General features: G+C 39.4%; 3 protein-coding genes and 1 pseudogene across 4 annotated transcripts; 2 read left to right on the top strand and 2 right to left on the bottom strand.

Moving 5' to 3' along the window:
- Window positions 1-165: 165 nt before the first annotated feature.
- LOC149109857 (uncharacterized) lies at window positions 166-2885 on the top strand (annotated as a pseudogene). The gene is made up of 3 exons (XR_016208426.1): window positions 166-892; window positions 968-1210; window positions 1715-2885. The product of XR_016208426.1 is annotated as an uncharacterized LOC149109857 (transcript).
- On the bottom strand, window positions 2377-7941 carry LOC149109856 (uncharacterized). The gene is made up of 10 exons (XM_089293586.1): window positions 7448-7941; window positions 7227-7299; window positions 6736-6945; window positions 6192-6278; window positions 4695-5854; window positions 4334-4419; window positions 4049-4156; window positions 3559-3755; window positions 3211-3279; window positions 2377-2826 (listed from the first exon to the last, which is right to left on the bottom strand). The coding sequence occupies exons 1-10, from the start codon at window positions 7722-7724 to the stop codon at window positions 2454-2456; spliced, it is 2640 nt and encodes an 879-aa protein (XP_089149712.1). The 5' UTR covers window positions 7725-7941; the 3' UTR covers window positions 2377-2453.
- A 329-nt stretch (window positions 7942-8270) lies between these two features.
- Window positions 8271-8850, bottom strand: LOC149109855 (uncharacterized). The gene has a single exon (XM_089293743.1). The coding sequence runs from the start codon at window positions 8848-8850 to the stop codon at window positions 8440-8442; it is 411 nt and encodes a 136-aa protein (XP_089149869.1). The 3' UTR covers window positions 8271-8439.
- Window positions 8851-10280: 1430 nt separating this feature from the next.
- Window positions 10281-20351, top strand: LOC110059296 (carbohydrate sulfotransferase 14-like). Its single transcript, XM_020765994.2, has 3 exons — window positions 10281-10839; window positions 15267-15322; window positions 18906-20351. Exons 1-3 carry the CDS (start codon window positions 10737-10739, stop codon window positions 19719-19721), a joined length of 975 nt encoding a protein of 324 aa, XP_020621653.1. The 5' UTR covers window positions 10281-10736; the 3' UTR covers window positions 19722-20351.
- Window positions 20352-27624: the final 7273 nt, after the last annotated feature.

Genomic DNA, 27624 nt, shown 5'->3' with positions numbered 1-27624 from the left:
TTATTATCGATGGGACCGTACGGCCAATCGCACGACCAGGAGAGAATCTGCGGATTCCATCTCTGTACAATGGACACAAGCAGGTCCATGCCTAAAAAGTTCCAGTCCGTTGTTTTACCAAATGGTTTAATTGGAAACATGTACGGTCCGGTAGCTGAGAAGTAAAGCCATGTAGCTGTATTTTTTTTTTTTTTTTTTTTTTTTTACATAAATTAGAAACGTTATGTGTCTGTTTTCAAATTCCTGTGAAATTAATTTGGTCCCGTTATTGACTTTTTTTTTCTCATCTGCTTGTTTCAGGCAGAAAACGTGATCCGTCAATCCTTACAGGCACGCTTTTCTCCATGGTGATCGGCCAATGTGCCTTTACGGCGATCCCGTCTATCCGCTAAGGGTGCCCTTTTTAGATTTGGAGTTTTGACCGACGAAATGAAGGCTTACAATACAACAATAAGTACTGTAAGGTCTTCTCTGGAATGGCGATTTGGGGAAATAGTAAATTATTTCAAGTTTTGGACTTCAACAAAAATATAAAACTTGGACTTAGTAGCATCGCCTAAATGTATATTGTTTCTGCTCTTCTCCAAAATGCCCTAACTTGTCTTAAAGGACCACACGCAACCAGTGTGCTTTGCGCGCCTTTGTGATTGTTATTATCCGGGAATTCGCGGACATTTCTCACATGTCGACTTGTCATACACACGTGCGTGAAGTGAGAGAAATCTAGAAGATGGACGAAAGCGAAGGAACTTCCGTTAATGTGACTAATGATAGCGAGGATAGTAACATTGGTGAAGGATTGATAAACTGTTACGGGTCTCCAGTAGGTCGTATTGCGGTTTCGCATCGAAGCACCGGGCTACCGGGAACTTCTCGAGAAGGTTCACGAGTGGTGAGTTCCATCGATTTTGGCAATATTTCTAAATGGGTATGTAACACTCATAATTTTTCTAATGATTTTGAACAGACTTGCCAGTGCAAAAACACTTGTAGCAGGAAAAGTGGGAAATTCCGTGGATGTGTTTGTCGTGATGCTGGTTTGAGGTGCGCGGCGACATGTGTATGTGGCAGTTCTGCAAAGCCGTGCAGAAACAATAAAGAATCTGTGCCTGCTGCGAATTCTCCAGGCAATACTGCAACAACTCAACGCCCTAGCAATGCATTCGAAAGGCACCAGTTATCCCTTGAACGCGAAAGAGAAAGTATCCAGGTAAAACGTGTGCCATAATTCCAGTGTACTGGTGTAGCTAGTGTTGTCAAAGTTGTGATGAAAATCCTAATATTGTACTTTTATTCCTACTGCTCTTGCACCAGTTTCATAGTCAAGTTTAATAGTTTTTAATGCACCTCTTCTAATTTACGTTTTTATGCCGGAAACATTTCGTATCGCGTCTTAAAAGTCAATCCCCGTTGTAATATTTTATCTTCTTGCTGTCGTTTGTAATTTCCTTGAGGTCTTTCCTTGTTGAACGAAAACTTTTATCCTCAAGTTATAATTCCCTTACTATAAATACCACCTTCATTTCATTTTATTTCTGTTCGAGCACCAGTTGCTCAAAAATCTTTCAATACAATAAAAGCAAAACAAAAATGAATTCGTAGCACAAGCCTAAACTATCGCAGCATACAAACCCCTGACCACATAAATTATCTGCTTTGGACTTCACACCAGAGATGCATTTGTCAGGTCTAAAGTACTTTTTTTACTTATCAGGTTTTCATTGAATCACTGACCGTCGATCAACGCAACAGACTTCTGCTTGAAGTGTTATGCACGGGGAGAGGAAGTCTTGAATATGCAAGGCAGCTGGTGAATAGCGAGGACCCCGAACCTGACAGACCAATGGGTGAAGATGGCTCTCCAGACTGGTGTGTCTGCAATGTCTGTGTTGATATGGCCAGCGAAGAAGAGAACAAATGCTGTGGTAAGAGGTCATGTGTAACCTCATACGAGATGTTCAGGAATGTTGTTTTGGACAGGGAAGTTCTCAATATAGCTATCAGGGCACGGTGTGACATAAGAGCAGAAAATGCTGACTTTGAAATGAACAGCTATCGCAAGGCTGCATACAGGCAATACATCCTTTGGAATATGGAAAGTTGGGCAAAGGCAATCGGAGAGTTTGCCCATCTTGTGTTGTTAGACTAGTGAGACAAACATATCCTGCTCCTGATGGGGAATATATGGGATTCAGAAGACACTGAACAGCAATAGTTCTTCTAAAGCCCTTATACTCAGGAGTTGTAACAATAAGAAAGATTGTTAGATTACTTACTCTCAATTTCTATTGACTGATTTTATTAATTAAAGTCTGGTGTCAAATTCAATAGTAAGTGAGAGCTTCATTGATTAAAATCAAGATGTGTACAACAATATTAGGATTAATTTTATTCCTGCATTTTTTTGGCGGTTTCCCCGCACTGAACAAAGTCATTTTGAAGCAAAGAAAATTTCACTTTGAAGAATCCTTGATACCTCTTTTACTGAAACGGGAAAGTCTAGCCTGAACTAATTCTGCTGTGCTAGGGGCCTCTTTCATAGCAATAGTGGCTGCCAGTCTCTTTGGGTGATTTGGCAGAAATGTTTTATGTCTGACAATTGTTTCAGTGTCAGAAGCCCTCTTCTTAAGGATTTTAGCTGCCATCACTGCCCAGTGTGGGTACTTCTTGGGTTCTTTTACTGGCTCCACCCTCCAATTCTTGGACCTCTTACTGTAGGTTTTTTTGTACCGGACCTGGCCCTTGGAGTCTTCCAAATCAGTTCGGAATAAATGAACATTGTGATCCAATGCTGCCAGAAGAATCCTTGTCATAAAAACATCATAGCTGCAATGTGAAAGAGCAATAAAATTCAATGATGAGAAATGTGAAAAGATTAATCACAATCATTGCTATAAGTTCTCTCTATGATACATAAACATGGGGTACAAGGAATGTTGGAACTGATCTTCAATAACATATTCAAAAATAAGTTACTATGATCTGTGACTTCTACTCTTGTAGGTTTTGACTCTTTTGCTGGCACAGGGTTCACACTCCAGAACACAACATTTGCTGGTTATTTACCACACTTTCCACTACCCAGGAAAGAATAAATGTTAAAACAAATTCACCAATTTCGCCATGACAGATGCCAACCCTATTGAAGGAAAACATTAGTAGTTCGGACAAATGTACACGTACATGTATATTTTAAATGAGCCAGCTTACCTAAATGCTATCCTCTTCGAAGCATACTTCAGCATCATGGAATTGAAACTTTCGAGTTTACTGGTATGCCTACGCAAACAATGAGTAGAACAATAAGTACAAAAGTTACTGTTACTAACAAGTTTGTTTAGAATCTAAAGTCTTGCTTGGGATAAATACAATGTACTTTTGTGTCCTTGTTGTCAGTTCAATGCACACACTAGTGAATGAATTGTTAGTGCCAACAAAAACTTTTTGTTCGTGCTAATAATTTATGCACTAGTGTAAATCAATCTTTACACTGATTTGAGTTTGAGTCACAGAAATGCCAAGAATTGTTAATTTTTTAATTAAAATTTCTTTACTTACCTAAATTTCACATGAAATGCCAATGTTTTGAGCCAAGCACGATCCATAACAATGTCACGTACAGCCTTGTGTGACTTAGAGTCCATTTCAAGGAAGGTCTTCCCCTCTTCAGTTGAAACAAGGGGACCATGTGAACATTCTCCTTCAACCCACTCATGCTCCCCACACACATGATGTATGACACCGAGCCACATGTCCTAAACAAAACCAAACAGCATACAGCTAAAAAACTATTTAAAAAAACAGTCACAGTTTACCCACTTGTTCACATGTACATGTGCATGTTGTAGTTTAAATTTGTCTTTGGTTTAAACTTTTAAACATCCAAATCAAAGTCTTAACCATTAAGATTTGTACCAATCTATACCTGGATATAAATGCTACCATTTCCTGTACAAGGAAAAGTACAATCTTTTGCTTGGATGGAAGTATGTCAATGTTTTCTCTAATAAGTACATTCAGGGAGACATTGAATATACTCGACACTTACCCTGAGGGTTTCTTCACTGCCATCACACTGCTCTGCACAGTGCCAAAAGTGGTTCCTAATGGGTTCAATCCACTGACTTATATCATCGCACCCTCGTACTTTAGCAGCCTACAATAAGAATTCAACATAATAAGTAGCATACCATATTTGAGTCAATGTGATATGATTGGCTATATTTTCTATGGCATGATATAAATACATATACATATATAACTATTAAGGGAAGGCCATTATAAGTTGTTATCAGCTTCATTTACTATTGTATCATAAGTGTGCAGTACTCACAGCACTCAGTTTGGCAGTCAATTTACATGACTTGTGCCACATGTCCAAAGAGTGGAATAGATCCTCAAGATGGCTTGGATTTTGCTCTGAAAACAACACAGAAACAAAAAACCATTCAATGAAAATAAGTCTTACAAACCATATTGGGATGTTATTTCACTTTTTCCACTAGAATAGGTTTCTTTGCAAATTTCACTTAAAAGCTATACTACAAGGAGAATCAGCTTACTGTCATTAATGTGCTATTGAAGTTTATCATGAAAGAAATCTATTCACTCCAGTATTACTAAAGTGGACTGAAAAAAATTTTGGAGTATTACTAATGTGGACTAAAAAAAATTTAGGATGGACTCACATGTACCTTTGAGGGTTCTTATAAGGGCAATGATCATGCTGGAGGCATCAGTCACCAAATCTACTATCTTCAGATCTGTCATTGCTCTCTCAATCAAACGCTTCAATGCCAGCTTCTCCATAGTGGCTGAGGAACCTCCAGTTTCTCTCTTGTCAACCACCTCTATGTCCACAATCAGATGCAAGTAGTGCTCTATTATAGTATAAACACAATACTTAGCACTGTGCCCTGGTGAATCATTTCTCCCATCACCTGCCAAAGCCAACTCTTCACCTTTAAGGACCTCCCACACCTCTTTCATTGCTTCCCAGAGTTCCTTTACAACTGGGGTCACACATGTTGTCTGAATGCGAGAAAATGTACTTTCTGACAAAAAACTCACATTCAAAAACTTCATAAGCATGCTTAGCTTATCAAAGTTGTTCCCTGACACAACAATTGAGGCAGCAAGAAGAACTGTAGCTGCATAGACCTTTTGGCCTCTTTTAACACCAAGCACAGCAGAAGACTCCCACATCCCATTATGTCCCTCAGTACATTTCCAGCTAACAATCAATACACCCCCTTCAGATTTTGTATTGACCACAGAACACTGTCCAACACAACCATTAATTTGACAGTTTCTCTCAAATAAATTGAGAATCGCCTGCACCTCAGAAATAATTCTCTCCTTATGAAAATGTGACAAAAATTCATCAAGATCACTGTCCATGTTGCACACCTCTTTCATAACATCCTCTACTTTTTTCTGAAGCATTTCCATATTATTCTGAGGAGTGTTTTCATCAGTTGTAACAGCAGCATCTGGAATACCATGAGTGGAGGTACAAGATTCAACAATCTGCTGCTGAGGCTGTACTTCAGGTTCACCAGCTGTGGCTGTAACAGGGTTGGAGCTAGATGATTGAATACTCTGCTGTTGAAGTATTATTTCAGGTTCAACAGCTGTAGCTACTACAGATCCATTTGCTTTTGCTTCAGCTTCACCATGGTTGAGACAGAGGTCTTTATCACTGCATGTAGAGTGTGTCTCTAAGTTGATGGAATGACTATTTGGATCCTCCTCTTTCTCCTCCTCCTCCTCCTCCTCCTCCTCACTGTCCGAGTAACTGCTAAAAATTGCACTCAAAGTCACACTTAGGTCAGTGCTTTGGTCTTTCTCTGAGCTGAAAATAGAAAAAATTATATCACTGCTGACTAGTTCATATTTGACACTATTCTAAACATTTCATTGCTTTAGCAGATTAGCCAACATTGCAATAGCAGCCACATGTCAAATCTGTACTCCATGCATAATTTTACATGCATTGTTCTAGACAAGAATGCAAACTTCAATCAATAATTGTTCAATAATCAATTACAACTTGTGATAAATTATTAGGGCCAAATGTCAAATGCATCACTTCCCCTTTTCAAAGATGTAGAATACATGTACTTAGCTACAAAATGAAGCTTGTTTACATCCCAGCTTTGGTCAATGAATGTACCATATGCTGTACTTACAAAGATTGGCTGAATGACACAAGTGAAGGGTCCTCTCTGATGTAGTCATCATCCATCTCGTCTTCAGATAGGCCACTTTCACATGAACTGATGAAAATGACAGAAAAACTCACAAATTATTTCACTAAAATCAATAGAAGAATCATGACAACAGAATACTGTAAAAGGCCCATGAAGTTACTTAAGGAAAAGTAGCATGAGGTATTTTCCAGAAGTCACAAATAAAGAGACAACCTTGTAAGATTTTGTACTATCCTTTGCATAGTCATGAATAGAATGTGGGCCTCAAAACTGTCTGCAGCTTTATAATTAAGTGCAAGGTTATACAGAGATCTTGCTGACAACCTTGCACTAGTGCTTCATACACCTTACAAGGTCAAGCCTACTTCCTTTGTGCACCATTCTGTGACTTGCCTTTCTAAGCTTTTGTCAAAATTGGCATGCACAAACAGTGGGCTCACCTGCATGTATTCAATTCATATACTGTAGATGTTGTAAACAAATGAGACAATAATATTATTGACAAATATGTATGAGTACACACCTTTCATCATCAATACTACATGTAGTTTCAGAGTGCTCAGATTCTGAGAGAGGGCTGTCCTTGAAAGGATTTCCCTTCAGCGAAGCAAACGAAGGATTTATGGTTGCTGCCTTTTCCCAGGAGGTGGAAAGGTTCCACATGGAGGTTTGCCTTGAGTCATTCACTTGAGGACTAGCTACGGTGGAGCCAGTGACATTAACCTCAATAGTACTAATAAAATATGAAGATGGAGAACTACTTAATAACTATTATTCTTACTACGATAAAGGGCAAATATTGCATGCTTGTTTTAGACTTGAAAAAAATAGGATCAGGCAGAAAAATTATTACATTTTCTTATGACCACCGGAAACTCTCATAAAAGGCAGAATGAAGTGCAAAAGTAAACCATCACACAAAAACTGTACAAACTGAAAGGAAAAAAAAATAAACTTATGGCAAATAGATATCTAATATATGTAAATAATAAACATTTTAAAACACTAACATACCTTTCAGCAAGAGTGTGCCTTGCTTGTGAACGTGTCTTTGGCAGAGGAGTTGACTCAAATAAAGGTCTCTTACCTGATGAAGAATGAATCAATAGCGAATATTATGCTACCCAACGCTAACAGTATTTAGTAATAACTTAAGCCTATATGTATTGTATGTACATGCAGCTTTCAATGCGTCCAACAACAAACAACATCGTAAACAAAATAATTCCACTTACACGGAACCGGGCTAACATTGACCACATTCGTTCCACGTTTCCTTCCTTGACCCGTGTTTCGATTATTATGGCTACTGGATTCCGATCGACTTGTTGCTTTTTTTCCTTCCCCTAGCGCAATACCATGAAGCAAGGCCTCTGCGAATTCACTATTGGATTTATCCTTGAATCCTAGATTTCTTTTACGCTCGTTCCACAACTTTAGCGTAGAAGTTGTAAGCCATACAATATGGCGACTTTCCTTACGCGGCGGACGTCCTCTGTTTGAACGCTTCATGTTCGTAAATGGCGAAGGAAAACTACCAAATATACGCAGAATACAAACTATAAATTCTAAAAGAACATCAAGGAGGCATCTACAGCAGCCTGTCTCTGCGGATTGCAATGATACAGTCCGATGATCGAACACAATCGGGAAATACGTCTTATCTGTATTACAGAAAATGGCGCCGGTACAGTGCTCGCCCGCAATGCATTTTGGTTGAGTGTGGTCCTTTAATGGCAGCAACACATCTACTTTTTTTTATCTTGATCATGATCCACCAACAATGGAAGAGTATTTCTCCTAGTTAAATCAACGAAAAGTTTATTTTGTAATCCGTATAAAATATATTTAATAAATGTATTGAATATACTAAAATAAAAACCGCGTTTTCTGACGAGGCGTTCAACACTAAACTCAACTGGAAAAATTATTTTGAAGACAAATTTTTCCATAAAAGTTAACAATGCCTACGACTGTTGCTGTTGTTGATTTATCATGGCCATCATCATCTGTTGCTGCTGTTGTTGTTGTTGTTCTTGGAGCATAGTGGAGATCAAATTTTCTTGATATTGGTTCTTTTCGTTCTCCCTCTCCATCATGTTCTTCTGTTATTTCTTCCTCAGTTCCAGTTATTGCTCCTTCATAGCAATCTCTTTAGCAGCCCGCCTTTCCTTTAAATACTCAACAGCATCCGCTGTGCTCCTGCGACTTTTCTTTCTTGGAGCTTCTAAGGGATTACCTCCTTTCTCTCTTTAGCAGTTTGCTCCATACGTTCCAACGCTTGCTTACGCATATCCTCGGCTGCCGTCAATGCATTCTCAATTATCTTACGCTTAGTTCCATCGACGCTCTCCATCTTCTCCTTGGACGCTTTCTCCTTTTCTAGAATTTTCTCTAGAAGGACATCAAGCTCCGAAGTTTCCACATCAATACCGGTACTTTTCTCCTCCATCTTCAATTTAGCTTGCATTCTCTTAGTTAGTAAGTTATACCGGTCACGCACAGACCTTGCTATAACTTTAAACTTTAGGGATGGCATTGCGTTTAAATTCTCTGCTATTGTTTCCCATGCATGGCCTCTTTCGGTACTTCTCATTTTAAAAGAGTACGGTTCTTCTACGAGGACTTCCCGACACATAGCTATGTCGTGGTCATTATTCCAAACAAAGCGGATTTCTGCCAAAGTGTAAACAGAAAAGATTTCAGATTGTAGAGTGCTAGAATTTTAATGTCTCAGCCATTTTTCTGCATTACGGTATCTAATTTTGCGGAGAAATTTCCACCTATATGTCGAAAGTTCGAGAGTAGGTTATTCAATTCTTGAACTTCAGCAGTCTTCAAGGAATTATTAAGCTTAATCTTTATTACCCAGGCAGTGAGGCCTGGGTTTAAATTTCGGCTCCGTTTTCTTTTCTTTTTTTTTTTTCCTCGTTCAGTCACAAATCGCCGTCTGGTCTCTAACGCGCATACGTCACCCCTGCATGCGTACAGCACATGGAATTTTACAGAAGTTGCCGTCGTGAAAAGTTAGCACGGATTCCTTGATTTCTAGGGCGATGAAATCACATACAAACGAACACACCGTTCGTAGTAGACCAACACTAAAGGACTTTTTAAGCGTTTTCGCAACGGGTCGGTCTGCAAGATTTACGAGAGATCAAGTTACGAGCGAACATTTTGGGTGAATTTATCAAGAATCGTGTTATACCAAAGGAGCCATCAACCGAGGCTATCAACTCTTCAGCTTGATAAAAAGCATCTTCAAAAGCGTCATCGTATGATCGTGAACCAAGTAGAATCCCAGCAAGATCTCAAGAACGTCTGAGCAACAAGAGCAGAAAGGTTAGAGGATTTGTTTACGAATGTATCTGTTCGAGTAAAACGCTCTGAGAAACTTCGTAAAGTATAATAAAGATAAAATCTCGAACTAAACGATATTCTCTCGTTATTTTCTTGTAACAGAGTTATGTGTCTTTACAAGAGTGAAACCCATGTAGCGAATTATTGTACATTTAAGCTGAAAGAAACTAATGTACATGTATGTTGACCCCAGCAAAACAATTCTTGGCTTGCACTGTCACGCAATCCTGACGCAATAAAAAATTTATTCGACAACCATTTAGTGGATTAAATCAAGAAATTGTGATCTTATAGGAGATTAATAAAGATGACACTTCGCTAATTTTTAAGTCTGTGCGTTTTCCCAAGCTCAGATATTCGTCGAAATATTTTGCACAAATTTACAGAGACCAGTACCTCCGCGGTACGCCAACATTGCGGCCGGAAAATAGTGTAATCATCTGGAGCTTACTTTGGCTATCTAGGCGACTGATTATCTGTACTGAACAAACAAACATTTACATAAGCTCTTTTCCTAGTACTTTAACTGCTGATTGGGCTAAAAATCACGACATAAGTATATGTTTTTCGACAAACGCGTTCGTAGGTCTATGTCACGCACCGCCATAACTCGGAAATTTAAAATGTCTCGCTTGCTTGAGAAACGTAAATAACAACGTCAAAGGCTGAGGAAAATAGACTGAAACGTTTATAGGCTGATAGAAAGACCTTGACTCTTTTCACGCCCTAAAGACCTGCAAACGTGTAATAAGCTATTAATCGATGACAAGAAATGCAATCAAAAGCAGAAGAGCTTAAGCACATCGATTCAATTGAATTTCGTACAACTTCAAATGTAGAACATTTAGCTCAATTGCAATATAGCTAGTGCTTCTCAGTATAACGACTGCCTGGGTACACGCAGCAAAGCGTCTAGTTTATAATAATTTACGCACGGCAGGAGTTAAAAATACTTGACTTCACATTAGAAGCTATGCTAGTTTCAAGTAAGCACTTGGCCCAAGCGCACTTGAAAATCTCAAAGTCGCACCACAGAATTCTTGGTTCGCGCTTGCGCAGTGACGTTCACGTTACTTCAGCTCGTCGTCCTCCGGTCGTCGTCTTGGTTGCTTAAGCTCCCTAAAATTATTTAATTCTGGCCAGATCGAATTGTTGTTGGTAGCGATGACAGCGAAGAAACTATTTTTTCTTTTGGCTGTTTTAACTACTGGAATATTGCTAATCGTCGGACTGTATGAAAAGCAAATGAAGATGAATCTCAACACAGGTAAGGGGTTTGTCTTCTAATCACGCAATGTAAACCATGTTGGAATTTTCCAAATCAGAACTAAAAGAGCACACTCCGATCTTGTGTTCTCTATTCCCATATGTCTTTAGCTTCTACGTTCTCACAGATTGCTAACCACATTGCTGCATTGCCCAACTTAACACCCAACTGATTGCAAATATCACGAGAAACAAATACAAATCATGTATGTCACGAAATTTGTACTCTAGGATACAGGTTTATAAGTTTTATTTCCTGTGGTCCTCACGCTCCTTCTAACCGTTTGAGAGCTACAAAAAACTGCTCGAAGTCAAACTTTCGAGAACTGAGAAAATATTTGGAAGATAAAATTATTGTTAAATAAAGAACGTCGTGAAGATAGGAACTGGAACGTGAGAACGCTATACCAGAGTGGAAACATAGCACAGACATCAAGAGAGATGAAGAAGAGAGGTATTGAAATCATGGGAATTAGTGAGACACATTGGACAGGACAAGGAAAAGCAGTACTGGAGGGGGGAGACACTATCATATACTCTGGCAGAGAAGATGACAACCACAGAGGCGGAGTAGGAATACTGATGACCAGATTCGCAGCAAGGTCACTCATAGATTGGACACCAATAAGCGAAAGGATAATTACAGCCAGGTTCTATTCCAAGCATGTTAAGATGACGATTGTACATGTATATGCACCAACAGAGGATGCAGAAGAGTCTGTAAAGGACGAATTCTACGAGAGACTACAGGATGTGTTGAATAACAAAAAAGAACATGATATGCTGGTAATCACAGGTGATATGAACGCAAAGGTCGGTGAAGACAACCGAGGTTATGAGAGAATCATGGGTAGACAAGGAATTGGGAGAATGAACGACAATGGAGAAAGACTTTGCGAATTTTGTGATATGAATGATTTGATAATAACAGGAACGTGGTTTCCACATAGAGATATTCACAAAGCCACCTGGGTATCGCCGGATGGAAAAACGAGAAATCAAATAGACCATGTGCTGATAAACAAGAAGTTTCGTAACTCAGTAATTGACACCAGAGTCTATAGATCAGCAGACATCGGAAGCGATCACCATCTTGTATGCACGAAAGTGAAGCTAAGACTAAGAAAACAACAACCCAAAGAACAGGGAAGTATAAGGGCAAGGCAAGAACAGTTGAGAGAGAGAGGAACAGCGCAGGATGGCGTACATGGGATGAGGCAAGAGCTGCTGCAGCCAACAGAGAAAATTGGAGGCTTTCTGTGGAGGCCTTATGTGCCACGAGGCACAAAGAAGCTAAGTGAAGTGAAGTGATTTGCATCTCGACTACTCGCCAAGATGCTGTCAGAAAGCCATACAGTTATTCTACATCTAACACATCTAATGAGGTATATGTAATTAAAAAGGAAAAGAAAAATTATCAATGATCAATCGCTAGTTTGTTGCCTTTTTTGTCTCGCGATCTTGAAAACACACTTTATCCTGGATATAGGTCGAGGGCGCATTAAGTCAGTCTAGAGTAATGGTATGTAAATGTTTTGCTTCGCATGTGAACTGGACCGTGATAATGGTCTTAATTAATAACCGTAGTTGGGTTTTAGTTTATTTTTTAGAAGTATGGAATAGACGTTTTTCTGATGCGGAGCTTGGAAAGGGCACTGTGATAATGACAAGACTTCGGGAAAACACTGACTGAAACCCATCACGAGAAAAAAAAAATTTAATTTGGCGTAATCTCAGCGTGAAGCTGCTATGTTGCTCTGATTTCAATCAAAAAATCAATACATTTAACGTGGTCGGTACGCTTAGATAAAAAGCTAGTTTATAGGTACGCCACGAAAAAAAAAAAAACAGAAAAAAGAAATTATAAGAGCCTTTTGAAGGTATATAAATTTAAATAAATTAAGATTAAGAACTAGCTAATATTAAAATATAAGAATTAACAATGTGGTCACAAGTAAAATATATAAGAAAATATGAACATTAAAAGCAGTAAAAATTGATTTAGAGTAGATCCACTTCGCACTCAGAGTTCCGTGAGATCTAATGTTTTTTTAAAAGTTGTTTTTAAAAGTAGTGTACGTTTGTATCTTTCGAGATTCGTCCGGTATAGCGTTCCACAATTTCCATGCAGCGTATCTCCATGATCTTAAGCCGAAAGTTGTTGATTGTACTTTTGGAAGGTCCAGTATTGTGGTGCCCCTAAGGTTAAAAGTGGAGCACCTTACTGTTATAAGATCACGTAAACATCGCAGGCCAGTATCTTGAAAACAGTGGATTTGCATAACTTAACGCTGCATTTGCATTATACATGAAACTTAAAGCGTTATAACTCTACGTAACGCTGGTTTAAAGTAGAAATTTAGGCCAGCTTTACGTAAACGTGTAAATACAGGCCCTATCCATACTACACCAGAGAAATAGAAGGTATCACATGGCCGCGCAAAGATTTTTTGAATTTTTTGTCGCCAAACATAGCAGCGGATCGAGTTGAATGTAGAAGAGCTGTCTTGTTTTGTAGCCTTAGGCTACAAGTCCTCGAGTGCAAATTTGAGCCACACTTCATTTAAAGACGCTCGAATTTCCAGTTTGCTTACACAAATAGAACAAGTTAAATTAGTAACTATAAAACTACGGGGCAACAGCCATTTTTCGGGAGGAAAAACCATCCAAGTGTGCTTTCGTGACTGATAGAGACACTGTTAATTTGTTTGCTTTGTTTGCGGTGTTATTTCCCATTTAATTGTTGGCTACACAATCAACATGTCAAAATCAGAACAAAGTATTCACGGCTTTTTAACTTTTATAGTAAGTACAGTTAGGGACGGTAAATACGTTTGTTAATGCGCACACGTATTTTTTTTTTTTTTTTTTTTTGTAATTTTTATTTTTTTTCAACATTTTGGGTTATAATACATACAATACAACACAAGACATAACACTAGTTACAATACTTACAATACGTCATAACTACAATAGATTACATACAACAAATTATAATTACTAATCGTAGCCTAATTATACCTAAAGAATATACAATGCGTTGTTTACAAAAGTGCAGCTACCCAAATACAGAAAAAAAAAAAAAAAAAAAAAAAAAAAAAAAAAAAGAAAGTAAGTTAGTGACATGCTGAGAAGGAGAAATTACAAATTAAGCTCAACTATTATTAAGAGATGGCATTAGTTTTTCCCACTTTTTGTAATGTTTATAAAGTTGGTTATTTTTGGTAGCTATTTTTTTTTCAATGTAATAAACGGTTTTTGTCTTTGCTAAAAATATTGTTAATGTTGGTTTAATTTTATTTAATTTACATTTATAAATAAAAAACTTTCCTAGTAGTATCAAGTGATTCAGGATAATAAAGTCTTCGTTGTTGTTGAACACTCCAAACAATATATTTTCAAATGTCAAAGTGTCCAAAGATACATTCTGGTTTGAAAGCCAAGAAGAAAAAGCCCGCCAGAAGTCTTTTGTTGTATCACAATAAAAGAGCAAATGTTCGAGGGACTCGACCTCTTTCAAACAAAAGGTGCACATTGGTGATTCAATCATTTTAAAACGGAATAACCTCTCATTTGTGAAAATTATATCGTTTAATAATTTATATTGGAACTCTCTAATTTTTGTTTCAAGTGTGACAGTGAATGGTAAAGAATAAATTTTTTTCCAGTCTTCTATAACCTCTGGATATTTGTCCTTCAACTTCCTTTTGGCGGTTGGAGGAGTTTGTTTCTTTGTTTTAAATCCTTTATACAAAAGTTTTGAAGAGGCTTTTAACAGATCCGATTTGGTTTCGTCGATATAAATATACACTGTATCCAAATGCTGTTGAGGATATAGTTGCTGATGTTGAATATGTGATTCTTTGATAATTAATCTCCATTCTTTTGGTATGGCATCTACAATTCCTACGCACACGTATTACGTTTCACGCAAAACATGGTTTATATGCCACAGGCGCACTAGGCTGAACAACTACGCTACCAAGTACACGACTAAAATGAGAGCAAATTTTTTCTTCTGTGATCAAATCAAGTTTAAAATGAACCTGTACTAAAGCCAGGAATACCAGAACAGATATCGCTAATATCATCATATCGCTAATCACTGACTTTTAAAGGAGAAGATAATTTTTTGCAAACGCTAATAAAAGCCTTGCACTAAGTTTAGCCACTCGCCGAGTTAGCTTCAACGTCCGACGGTTAATATATTTTAACGCTTAATAAATGACAAAAATTAGCATTTTGCATTTCTCTCCCGATTCTTTCCCTCTTAGAACCCCCACCTCCCGCTCTTTCCTCTCCCGCGTCCCGCTACCTATTCTCCCGGGCTCCCACCCCTCCCCATCCATCTTATAGCTAATTAGCCGCTAGACCAAGCTACCCAGTCCACAAAAGTAATAATGCTTTCTCTGTTTTCGTTAATTCTAGTGCCAAGTCAAGATGAGCGAGCGATAAAAGAGGGTTCAAATGTTCGGATTATACAGGTATGGTCATTACACTGGTACTAACGAATGGACTAAAGTGTTACTGAGAACTTTGCAACGGAGGCTTACTTACTTACTAATTTACGCCTTGTACCCCTCCTGGGGTATAGTCCACCTACAAGAGTCCTTCGATTCAGCTATCTCTGTCATGGGCTTTCCTTTTATCTGACTCCAGGTCAGCCCCAATCTCTGGATGCCTAAATCCAAGTCCCGTCTCCATTAGTCCTTGAGCCTTCCCTTTTTCCTCTTTCCCTTGGGGTTCTAGGACAAGGTTTGTTTTGTGACGTTGGTAGAAGGCTTCCGGAGAGTGTGTCCTACCAATCTCCAACGTCTCATCATCATCTCAGCATCTACAGGCTTTCTTTTGGTTGGTTATTTGACACAGGTCGTTGTTGGTAATGGTGGTTGGACAACTTATCCGTAAGATTCTTCGTAGACGTGAGTTGACAAAGGTCTGCATCTTCTTTGTGGTTGTTAAGGTTGTCCTCTAGGTCTCCGAGTCATGCAGTAAGACAGGTTTGACGTTGCTATGAAAGATCCTGATCTTGGTCTGAAGTGTCAGATCTTTGGAGCTCCAGACATTCTTTAACTGCAGAAAAGCTGCTCCTGCTTTGCCAATTCTGGCTTAATCATCAGCTTCTTTGCCTCCTTGGATGTTGACTACACTACCCAGATATGTGAAAGAATTCACCTCTTCCAAGAAGTCATCATCCAGCCGAACTGGCTCGGTGATCATAGTGATAATCTTGAGGACCTTGGCGTTTCCCCTGTTTATGTTAAGACCAATTTGGTAAGACGAATCTCTTACACCGTTGGTCTTCTCCTGCGTTTGCCGATGTGTGTGGGATAATAGTGCCAGACAATCAAGCTGCAGCCACGGTCTCCTCTGGATTCCATTTGTTGCCTGTGCCGTGGCTGTTCTCATAATCGAATCAATTACAAGCAAAAACAGGAATGGCGAAAGTAAACAATCTTCTCTGACCCCTGTTCTCACGTTGAGTGCTTCAGAGGGCTGCCCTCTATGAATGACTCTGCACGTCAACTCCTCATACGAGGAACCATAATGCCGGAGAAGCTTCCAAAGTGTATCTTTATCCACACTGTCAAACGCTTTTTCGAAATCAACCAATTAATGTATAGGGGAGAGTTCCACTCACTGGACTATTCTATGATGATCCGTAGTGTGGCGATTTGGTCCACGCATGATCTATCCTTGCGAAAACCAGTTTGCTGCTCCCTAAGCTTAGAGTCGACCACATCCCTCCTTCTATTTAGAAGGGCCCTATTGAATACTTTCCCTGAAACATCCAGAAGCGTGTTCCCTCTGTAACTTGTGCAGTTACTAAGATCTCTTTTCTTTGGCAACTTAATAAGATATCCCTCCTTCCAATCAAGTCGAACTTCTTCCACTACCAAGATCTTCTCTAAGACGGGGTATAGTATATTCATGGTGGTCTCTATATCTGCCTTAAGTGCCTCACAAGGGATACCGTCGGGTCCAGCTACGTTGCTATGCTTCAGTTGTCTGATTGCCGTCCTTATTTCATCCCTGGTCAGTGTGCCGCGCTCTATATCGATGTCTTCGGCTGCTGGCAAGATGTCAGGTGGGTCTTGTGGACCTGGTCTGTTGAGCAACTCTTCGAAGTGTTGTACCCATCTTCACCTTTGCTGTTCCTCCCCCAAAATTTGTCTACCTGCCTTATACTTTACTGGTCTTTCTTTCTGAATTTCCCTGTCAACTTCTTGGTGGTGTCATACCTACCTTTCATATTTTCTACTCCTGCTGCTGGATCAGCTGCCTCAGCTAGTCCATTTATGTATCTCCCCTCATCTGCTCTGATGCTCTTCTTGGTGTTCTTGTTAGCTGCCGTTTTCTCCTTTCTCACCCTACTCTTGCTAAGCGTTTCAGCAGAGATCCAATCCTTGTGGTGGTATTTCTTGGAGCCGAACACCTCTTTACAAGCTGACACAAAGGACTACTTAACCACCTTCCAAGTACTATGAACAGTCCCGTCGTCTTCTATCAAATCCGGCAATATTTGAGACCTGTTCTTGACTGTGCCCTGAAATTCTCGAGCCTCCGTACTTTCTTCAAACCTTCAATGTCATTCTTATTTCGTTGAGGTACTGCACCGGTCCAGTTCTTCGTTAGTTTTAGCTTGAGATTTGCAACAACTAGATGATGATCTGGGGCAACATCTGCACCTCTTTTCACTCTCACATCCTGAAGTGATCTTCTAAATTTCTTACCAATGCAAAAGTGGTCAATCGGGTTTTCTGTCTACTGATCTGGTGACAGCCACGTTGCCTTGTGAATCCGTCTCTGAGGAAACACTGAATCACCTAAGACCAGCTTTTTAAGAGCACATAAGTCTGCTAGTCTTTCCCCAGTGTCGTTCATAACGTCAAGCCCATGCTGCCTCATTACTTCCTCATATCCAATGTTGTCGCTTCCTATCTTGGCGTTAAAATCGCCATTAAAATGGTGACATCGCTTTCAGAAAACGTATCAATCACCGACTGCAGTCTGTTGTAGAACTGATCCTTAACTTCATCTTCACTGTCATTTGTCCGGAGCGTAACACTGTATTACATTCATGCTAATTTTCCTCTTCGAGGTATGGAACGACGCTGTGATTATTCTCGGCCTATGCGCTGCCCATCCAATGAGCGCCTTTTGTGCTGCTTTTGATAACATCAGGGGTACACCTTGTGTATGCGGGCTTTCCACATCGTCATGTCCTGAATACAGCAGCAACTCACTTGAATTCAGTTTCCTTCGGCCGGACTGAGTCCATCGAGACTCACTGATTCCAAACAGTGTTAGGTTGTGGGCCCTCACCACCGCCTCAACTTGGAAGTATTTCCAGTTTCATAAATAGATCTGACATTTGAAGTTCCCATCCAGATAGCTCTTCTATCGAAAAGGGTGTTCGGCCTTGTAACTTCCAGAATCCTCCGCCATTCACCACGAGGCGTCATCCGTCTTCTTTGTGAAGGTCCTCCTCTCCCAATAGCGGAGGTATCTTAAGTGATTCTTGTACGTGTTTCTGTAGCAAGGAGCTGTTTTACGGGGTTAGGCTGCTAGCCTCACGCCCAACCTTCCTTCTTTCTCATCCGGGCTTGGGACCGGCCATGGCGAAATTAACAGAGGCTTACCGCCTATCAATAACGTCGACATGTTGTGCATGCTTGGCTTAGAAATTAATTGTACATGGCCAGAATACCTTGCTTGATCTTTCACCGGGGGAGGGGTGTCCATATGAAAAGGTCAGGCCTGGAATGCTCGTCGGAAAATTGGAATTAAACTCCTAAGGGAGACCTCAAGCTTTGTTTGACCCACTAAAAGAAACAACTTAAAACGGAAATGAAGCGGTTTTAATAACTGTTATTTCTTCGAATAAAAATAGAAAGAAAAGAAAGGAGGATGAAGAAGGCACATTAAAGCAAGAATTCTTTCCCCCGCCTCGATTAGTTCTCGAACTACTTGTTAGGACGAGCAATTCTTGTAATTCTGGTTGCAGCTGAGACTAACAAACTACTTACTTATTATTATTATTATTACTTCTTTTCTTATTCATAGGACTCATTTAATTTCAGCACTCCAAGAGAGTTAAGACAACAAGAACGTAGAAAGCTGGTTAAAACGTATTGTCAAAAGACTGGGCACAATATTGGCATGAAACGCCCTTCTCACATTGAAGTGATTCCGTCTCTCAAAATACTGTACTGTATAACACCTAAAGTGGCTTCCAGGCAGTGGAGGAGCATGCTGTATCCTTTTAACGAGGGTCGAAGGATCATAAAATTGGGTCAGTTTCCTCCTGACCAGCAAAAGCAGATGTTGGAAACATATTTCAAGTTCACGTTTGTTCGTGAACCGTTCGAGCGCATTCTGTCAGCTTACAAAGACAAGTTTGTTCATCTAAGACAGGGAGACCGCAGAACTCTTGAATTTCACGGAAGAGAGATCCTGAAGAACTTCCGTCCAAACGCTTCAAAGAGTGCACTTGAAAAGCTTGATGACATCACTTTTCGTGAGTTCATAGAGTATTTAGTAACCAAAGGAAGCAACAAGAGTACGCGTGTTATGGACTGGCACTGGAATAATTACGCCAACATATGTGGAATGTGTGCCATCAACTATGACTTTATAGGTCATTACGAAACTTTCGATCAAGACTTGGCAGATTTCAAAGAGGCAGCGGGGTTATCACCTGAAGAGGCAAAGAGATTCAATGCTCGTGCCAGCAATAAATCCGATACCGCCTCCTCTTTACTCAATTATTACTCGCAGATTCCCGTAGAATGGATCGACATTCTTGGTCAGTTGTACAGAGCTAGCTTTGAGATGTTTAATTACGACTTTCCGGGACCTCTTGAGAGTCTTTTTGAGTAAAAGAAGAGAGAACAGTGTCGAAGGCTGGCAACCTGACATACCATGAACACTTTAGGACATAACATGAACATTTCAGGAGCATTTGCCTAAGACATCAGGACATGTTCGGTTATTGGAGCCAGTCGATATTACGTAGAACTTATACCAAGTAACGAGTTGTACACTCTGATCGAGTTACCATAGTGACTAGAAAATTCCGGAAACTCTCTTTCAAAGGAGACTATTACGTTTTTCAAGGAAACCCCATTTTACAAGATTGAGGCTTTATAACTCGGTAAAAGTTACTGACACGAGTGTGGCTGCGATTGCTATTGCACTTGAGGAAGAGAATGGGCACCCAATTAATGCAAGCTTATTAAAACTACGGCTGTATATTTGTCTGCAAAGGAACCATGCATTGCGTCTGTGTTTTTATGATTTAGTCCGTTATTTTGTGCTCCTTGATATTCACCTCTGAAAATCATACTACAAAAATTATTCGCTTCAGGCCCAGTGAGCATTAGTGAATATTCACCTCTACTTTGTCTTGGTGAATATTCACCAAGGTTAACTGAGGCTGAGGCAAAAAATTGTTAAATATTCAACATTTATTGATATATCAAATATAAATGTTAAGGCCTTGACAGAAAACATTAATCGGGTTTGTATGTATCTTAAGTTGTGTGTCTAGGGCATCTCAATCATGAAAAAATGTTCTGAAGACCCACTCTGAAATTTTGTCACACACGGCTCTGAACTTCATCTCTCCGGGCCATCATTTTGGTTTCCTAAACAAAAGCCGATCACAGTTAGGTAACGTCATCATGCCAACGAATCAATCTCAGTCAATCAGCATTTTGCGTCCAAATGTGGGCGCACCGATTCAAAATTCAAAGCGGTCGATGGCAGCTATTTACTATGATGGCAGCCTCTTATTCCCCTTTCCTCTCCTTCATTCTTTCCACGCGAAGAGCGTGCTCGCAGGCTATTCATTAGGACGAAAAACAACAGCTATCACAGGGCGGATGAGCCCAGCTTAAGGTGGTATGGTACCCTAAAATATGGCGATGTTCATGAAAAATTCAATTTCTTGGAAATACAAGACTTAAGATCCTTGAGGACTTGTCAAAAACATTTTGAAACGATCTTGCAGAATTTCCTTCCAGATGAGTGTGAAATTTAAGGAAAGTACACAGTGGTATAAGTTTTTTCACGTGGCAACGGCCATAGCAACGACTGTTTACTATAAGAACGTGACCAAAAATATAAATTATTTTTAACTTATATGAACGAAACTATTTAGAAAAAACTTTTAAGACATGCAAAACTCGATTGGTATAATTATTTGTGAAAAGCTTTGCCTCAAATTGCCATCACAGGCTCATTCATTTCCCTTATTCATTTCCCTTATGACAAGGAATATTTCGCACAACTGCGGTAACTTTTTACAAAATAGAACAACCATTGCACCCCCTCCCCCGAGATCCAATCTGCACCCCCCCCCCCACTATTTGTGGCTCGTTAAATGCTTAATACTTCGTATAAAAAACTTAAAGTGCATTTTTCTCAAAAGTTTACTTTTGTACCGACTGACTTCGCGTCAACATTTCTACTTTGCAAGGTTTTAAAGTAGAATTTCTGAAACTTGGGCTCATCAAAGACCAATAGTGTCGTGATGATATAAACCAAAAAAATCGTAACATTTTAAGGTCTGTCACGTGACATGAGATGATTTGTCCACTGGGTGTGGTAAAAAAATAAGGTTATTTCCAAATAAAGCTGTAAAAAGCACTGAAAATAAGAGTTAACTGTCAAAACTTAGGTTCATATCACAGAACAAAACAGAAACTTACATGATATGCTTATTTGACAGTCAATTCTTGTTTTGTAAAAGAGCAGGAAGTGTTGGCGTCAGTACTATAAAACACTACTTCAAAAGGCTGTGGCTGGTTTCCATAGCAACCATTTTGGGTGAAACTCTAGAAATTTAATTTCTCTTCTTGAGTGCAATAGCACGCAACTGATCTTTCTTCACCATATTTAAACAAACTTTTTGGTCCATATTGAGGGTACCATACCACCTTAAGTCAACGGCCAGCACGTCAAATCTAGCAGGCTTGGGAGGCCGGGTGAAGAGTAAAATAAAAACGAGGAGTAAAACCTGACCAAAGATCCATAGTGGAACCATAATGGTGAATGGACGAGGCACTTCTTACCTTTTCGCAGCTACGCTCAGAGCTACGTTGGTATCAGGCTGTACTGGTTCCATTAGACCCTGGAATACTACCAGCAACCCATGCAGGGTCCACTACGCAGTACCTCAAAGCCTCCGTATCTGAAGGACATTCCGCGTCCTTGCTGGTGGGCTAACACAACACGGGAAGCAACAGCTACCGGTTTTAAAGCAATATGGTATGTTTCAGAAGTGGCGCGAAATTAGGAACAAAAAGATGAAATTAAATTATTGTCGAATACCTACCGTTACTAGGAAACGACTAATAAATTATTCGGCTGTTGCCAATCTCTTCAGCGTTAAAACTTCAAACTACTTCAAACCACTATTTCAAATGTATTTGTGACCCGAAGTTAGTACCTCAGCTTGAGTCGAAAATTGGAGTTGAGATTTCACGGGTTTTATCTTTTAATATTAAACCGCTCCTTTGGATATTTGGCAACTAAATCATACCTATGTGTTTGTATAAATGCTAATTTTTAGTCGCCAAACTGTGTCAGAATTTAACTGAAAATTAGCATTACATACGCGGATTTTGCTTAATGTGCATGGCTAATAAAGGGTTCCAATCACTTTTCCCCCCTGATGGGTCGATCCACTTTTAAAAATTAAAAATCCTCAGTTAGAATAATTTCCGAGCACTTGAATTAACGTAATTAAAACAGGTGATGAGGCTCTCTAAATGATACATATCAGATGGAAGAATTTACAAGCAGTATTGTAGGTCGGTAACGTACGTTTTCCTTCTCACAATTAAACAGCCCTGCCGAGGATTGCAACGAAACTCGAGCTAGCCTGTGCTACGTTACAGCCGCCCTCACCGGAAGAAAAAAAATCAGAGAAAGCCTCTCTGTGTTACCGTTGACAATCGTGTTGTAAGCCACGTGACTTTTCCAGAAATGCGTGAAAAATTACGTGATTGGTTGATCGATCGTTTACGGGTTGCAATATATCTTTTCACGGTTAACTTTGCTCATTTGTGAGGCAAATTCGGGCTATTTTGTAGCTTCTGTCCGATATTACTTTGCACTACATTCTAATGGAAATGAGAAAACTAACCGTGAAAAGGGTTATTTCTCACTTCAGAAAAGCCCAATCTTCGCTTAAATCGATCTGCTAACGAAAAGACAGTGAAACAATTACATTTAAATTTGGCCAAGTCGAATCATTGTTGCAGGTACTGACGATGAAGTGGAAGAAGCAATCGTTGCTTTCGGCTCTTTTAACAACTGGAGTATTGCTGATCTTCGCAGAATATGAACTGTATTCAAAGCAATTGAAGACGAATCTCGACACAGGTAAGGTTTTTTCTTGCAATCATGTAGTGTAAACCGTATTTGAATCAGTTCCAAATAAGGACTAAAGTAGTACACTGCAGTTGTGTTTTCCGCGCGCAAAAGTTCTCACAGATCGCCAACACGTAACTTACTTTGACGGGACAAAGCCGAGCACCACAGATATTTCACGATATCTGTATTCCATGATATAGGTTTAACAAGTTTTATTTCCTGTGGTCTTCTCGTTCCTTCTGATCGTGCGAAAGCGGCAAAAAAAAAAAAAAAAAAAAACCAAGAAGAAGAAAATTGCTGCAAATTTAATTATTGTTACATTGTAATGCAAACGAGAAAAGTTAACTGTGAAAAGGACTATTGTCAACGCAAGATAGCTGAATGAAAGAAATGTTAACGAAAATTGGTTGAAGATTGACTATCATCAGGAGCCATAATCGGGGACGGAGACCATAGGTCTTGGGATCCGCGCGCACCCATGATATGGGACAATTTTTCTATTTTTAGAACAAATTGTGCCATCCTGACGTCATATATCCGCGCGGATCCACGCACATGTCGGGGGCTCTCGCGTGGATGCTGTCACGTTGCGTGATCAAATGGTGAGAGTTGCGGGATTCTCTTGCGTATTTTTCACCGTGATGGCAGGGAATAAGGCAGGGAATACGAACCAGGGCGCTTGTTTGTAGTTTTATGCTCTGAGCTAACGGAAAAGGTGGATTTTTCAGGATCGAAAACAAGACTTCAATCTCGCGCTGGGAATGAAAAATAAGAACTGCTTGCGCTTGTTGTAAGCTTACGCGTATGTTTTTGCGTTTGTTCTGACTTAAGAATATAGCAAGAAAACTCTCTACTCTGGTATCGAGTTAATTTTTGAGTTTCTCAGACAATGGTTAATCATAACCAAAACCTGTTTTGATGGTTTTTTATTGTTTCTGCTTGTTTAGTGAGTTTGCAAAAGTTTTTGAAAGGAAAGTCTGACACGTACAATTAGCTCGCATAGTGCAGCTCGCGCACTTTCAAGTCCGAGTCGGTGTTTTCAATTGTCAACAAATCTTGACAAAGATTTCTTTCGTTATCTTTTGTGCTGAGATGCTGCAACAAATTTCACGAAAGCAAAAAAGGCTACTAACATTATGTGTGTTTCTTCAACATAAGCATAGTAAAGTTTTACACTGCGAAAATGAAAATAGACAAGGAGTTTTGATAACTCGATCAACAAAATCGAAATGGTTATTAGAAGTTGATTAAAGAAAGCGTCATTGTAACTTGGCTGATTATTTCTGCTTTAATTACATATTTCCAGCTTAGCTTTTAATATGTTCTCAAACATTTATCAATCTTAAACATGTTTAAAAACTGTAGAGTTATTGTTCGAGTTCGATGTACGCTTTCACACGAAAGTGCGGCGCGGCGGAAGTCCAATTTGTCATGTTTACAGACTGTACAAAACACGCATCGGCGGGCGCTCTCATTCATCGACAACAGAGAATTTACTGGATTTTTACACAAATAAAACTGAGCAGCATCTACGGACGTAAAGTTATTGGGCCTTGATGAAACAGCAAGCGTTGCTTACAATTCAGGCGAAACTCAAACTAGCAATTATTTTGTTTTACTTTTCGGTGGCGATAGACTGGCAAATTCCTCGCAAGCGTGTTGTAAGAGGAGCTAGGAAACCATGACATCCTGAAGCTCTGCTATATCTAAATATATCCAGCTAGTATTTTGCTGTGTAATGGAAAAGCTGTTAATCTTCAACATGTGTGAAATTTAAAGTGGGGTAATGTACAGCTCATGTAAAAGAAGCATCCGTCGGAACACAACTTGGTCAGCGATATATATAAGCTTAAAGCGGAACATACCTAAATTCGACACGGTCTTACTTCACTCAAACTGGAGCAGCTTACGACGAAAATACTTAATTAAGCAAAATTCCAACAGACGTAAACGCGTTGAGTTGTGGGCCAAAAACATGAAAAATCTCGGGAATTTCGGACACCATTTCCCCAGCGCGACATCCGCAGAAATCCTCGCAGCATGTACGCGCGTGTGCCGCAGGCGATGGCGCAATTTGTTCTAAAAATATAATTATTGTCCCATATCATGGGGACAACCCCAATACTTGAAATGGCGCACGCTTACGATCTCCGTCCCCGATTATGGCTCCTGCTATCATTTAACTAAGATAAAGTGCAAGAAAAGCATGCAGTAGTTTGAAAAGATTAAAAATTTCAAAACGTGCGATGTTCAAGTTAATTTTTCAATAATTGTTCACGCTAAAACGTAATTCGAGTATTATTTTTGCCGATGGTTTATCGGCGGGAGCTTTACCAGTCCTTTATCGATAGCATTTAAAGATATTCAACAATAAGGATTTCACCAAACCGAATGAATTGGAAAAAAAAAATGAGGAAATCCCCAAAAACAATTAATGTAAAAATCACTGCAAGGGAAGTTCAAATGCATAGTCTACATAGAAAATCCTGTTCGCTTTTAACCCTTCGAATACCAACTACGCATATATGCGTAATTAATGGTCGTGCTCTTTGTACCTCTTGTGACGTCATCAATTTAAATGTCATCAGATATTCTTGATAAGCAGATAGTAGTGCTAGGCTAACCCTTTCCGCACAATGGTCAGGTTTAGATATCGACGACATTCCGACGTCGCAAATCGAAAAACAAGGTTATTAGTATTGGTGCAAAAACGTTGGTAAAATGGTCCACAACGCCTATGATTGATCAAGGTCCATTTCTAGGCTTCGCCTGTAGTTAACATCCAACTTTTCACTCTAGCCAGAAAGAACATACAATGCAAAAGGTAGCCAGTGTAAAAGGGCAGAGAAAAACAGAAAGGAAAGGGCCAACAAACGAAATTGAGAACGGTTAATGGCAAAAAAAAAGTGCAAATTTTGGCTTATGCGCATGCCCGTAATTGAAGTTTTGCTCAATTTTGTACCTAATCCTCGAAAAATCTCTCCTTTTGGTAAAAAAGCTTTTTCAGCAAAATTATGCTTATTTAGCGTCATGGCAGCTAAAAAACCTGACTAAACGGTTAAAAATGGTATTTTTGGGCGAAAGTTTGGTATTCAAAGGGTTAAAGCATAAAATTCTCCCAAAAAGATGGCCGAAAAGAGGAGATGTTAAAGAAACTTCGTTGAAGATTGAATATTATTCAATACAAAGCCTAGAAAAGCATTAAGAAGCAAGAAAACGTCTAAAATTTAAATACTAAACCGGCGAATAGTGCTTCTCAACCATTAGCTCACGGGAGTTTAAGCAAAATCAGTGGTTTCCTGATTCCCTACCGCAACAGAAAAAATTTTAGCTGTCTACGAAGCAGAAGTCACTACCAACACTAAAAATACCATAAAATTTCGCCTGACAGTATTTATTACAGTATTTATGTTTTGCGGTTGATATTTACCATAACTTCGACAAATCGACTCAAGCGCTACTGTTAAAGGTTAGAGAATTGAAAGTTTAAAATAACTTCAGTGCCGATGATTTCAAATCAGGAAGACTTTGCAACTCCTTTTAAAGATATCTCTAGCTGTAGCCACTTGACAAGTAAGTTCAAACAGCAACGGAAGAAATTAAAACGCGACGGCAGTTTCTACAACAAAAATTCGCTTACCGCAAATCTGGAATTCACTTTAGTGTGAATCTTCCGCGCAGTAACTACTTCCAACAAAAGTTGTGAAGTTTGTCTCAGTTGCTGATAGACTCGATCGTCAGGCCACTAACTAGGCAACTTACAGGCGAACGGTGAATGGGTCTTAGGCGGAATGAACGAGATTTCTTTAAATTTCTTTACATCGATTGCGTTGTAGAAGATGTTACGCAGTTAGTTAACTGACAGTTACCGTAAGCTTCACTATATCTGCATTCAGGAAGAGGAGGCATTGTAGCAGCAGAGAATTCTCAGAAGGTTTTTCATGCCATTTATTGATGTTTACTTCCAAAGGGAACTCCGGAGTACAAGCTCAGCAACATAAAAAAGACCCACTTGACTAACCTGCATCCACATAAGTGATGATGCTTTCTGTGTTTTCTTTCCTACTCAGTGCCAAGTCATGCTGAGCAGGCGATAAAAGAGGATTCAAACGTACAGACTATACAGGTATGGTACTTACACTGGTGGTAACGAATAGAACGAAACTACTTGTACCTGAAGACTTGCCAAGGACGGTGTATTGCTGTAGACTTGCCGTACATGTTTGGTTTGAAAATTGTGCATGTCAAGAAAGATATTCTGGAAATATCTTCCTTGATCCCATCTAACAAGATTAACAAGCTACTTACTTCTTTTCTCATTCATAGGAATCTCATAGTTTCAGAACTCCTACAGAGTTGAGGCAACAAGAGCGAAAAAGGCTGGTTAAGACGTTTTGTCAAA

The sequence above is a fragment of the Orbicella faveolata genome, unplaced genomic scaffold (assembly GCF_042242905.1).
Source record: "Orbicella faveolata isolate gen_17 unplaced genomic scaffold, um_ofav_v1 contig_25, whole genome shotgun sequence".
Classification (NCBI taxonomy): domain Eukaryota; kingdom Metazoa; phylum Cnidaria; class Anthozoa; order Scleractinia; family Merulinidae; genus Orbicella; species Orbicella faveolata.
This window is presented reverse-complemented; position numbering and strand designations above follow the sequence as displayed.

Coding starts and splice junctions, on each gene's coding strand:
- LOC149109855 (XM_089293743.1), bottom strand. CDS start 8,850: ATGTGTCGGGAAGTCCTCGTAGAAGAACCGTACTCTTTTAAAATGAGA.
- LOC149109856 (XM_089293586.1), bottom strand. CDS start 7,724: ATGAAGCGTTCAAACAGAGGACGTCCGCCGCGTAAGGAAAGTCGCCAT. Junction 7,300..7,447: donor CAATGTTAGCCCGGTTCCGT/GTAAGTGGAATT, acceptor ATTCTTCATCAG/GTAAGAGACCTTTATTTGAG. Junction 3,756..4,048: donor GCAGTGAAGAAACCCTCAGG/GTAAGTGTCGAG, acceptor GGTTTTGTTTAG/GACATGTGGCTCGGTGTCAT.
- LOC110059296 (XM_020765994.2), top strand. CDS start 10,737: ATGACAGCGAAGAAACTATTTTTTCTTTTGGCTGTTTTAACTACTGGA. Junction 10,840..15,266: donor GAAGATGAATCTCAACACAG/GTAAGGGGTTTG, acceptor CGTTAATTCTAG/TGCCAAGTCAAGATGAGCGA. Junction 15,323..18,905: donor CAAATGTTCGGATTATACAG/GTATGGTCATTA, acceptor TCTTATTCATAG/GACTCATTTAATTTCAGCAC.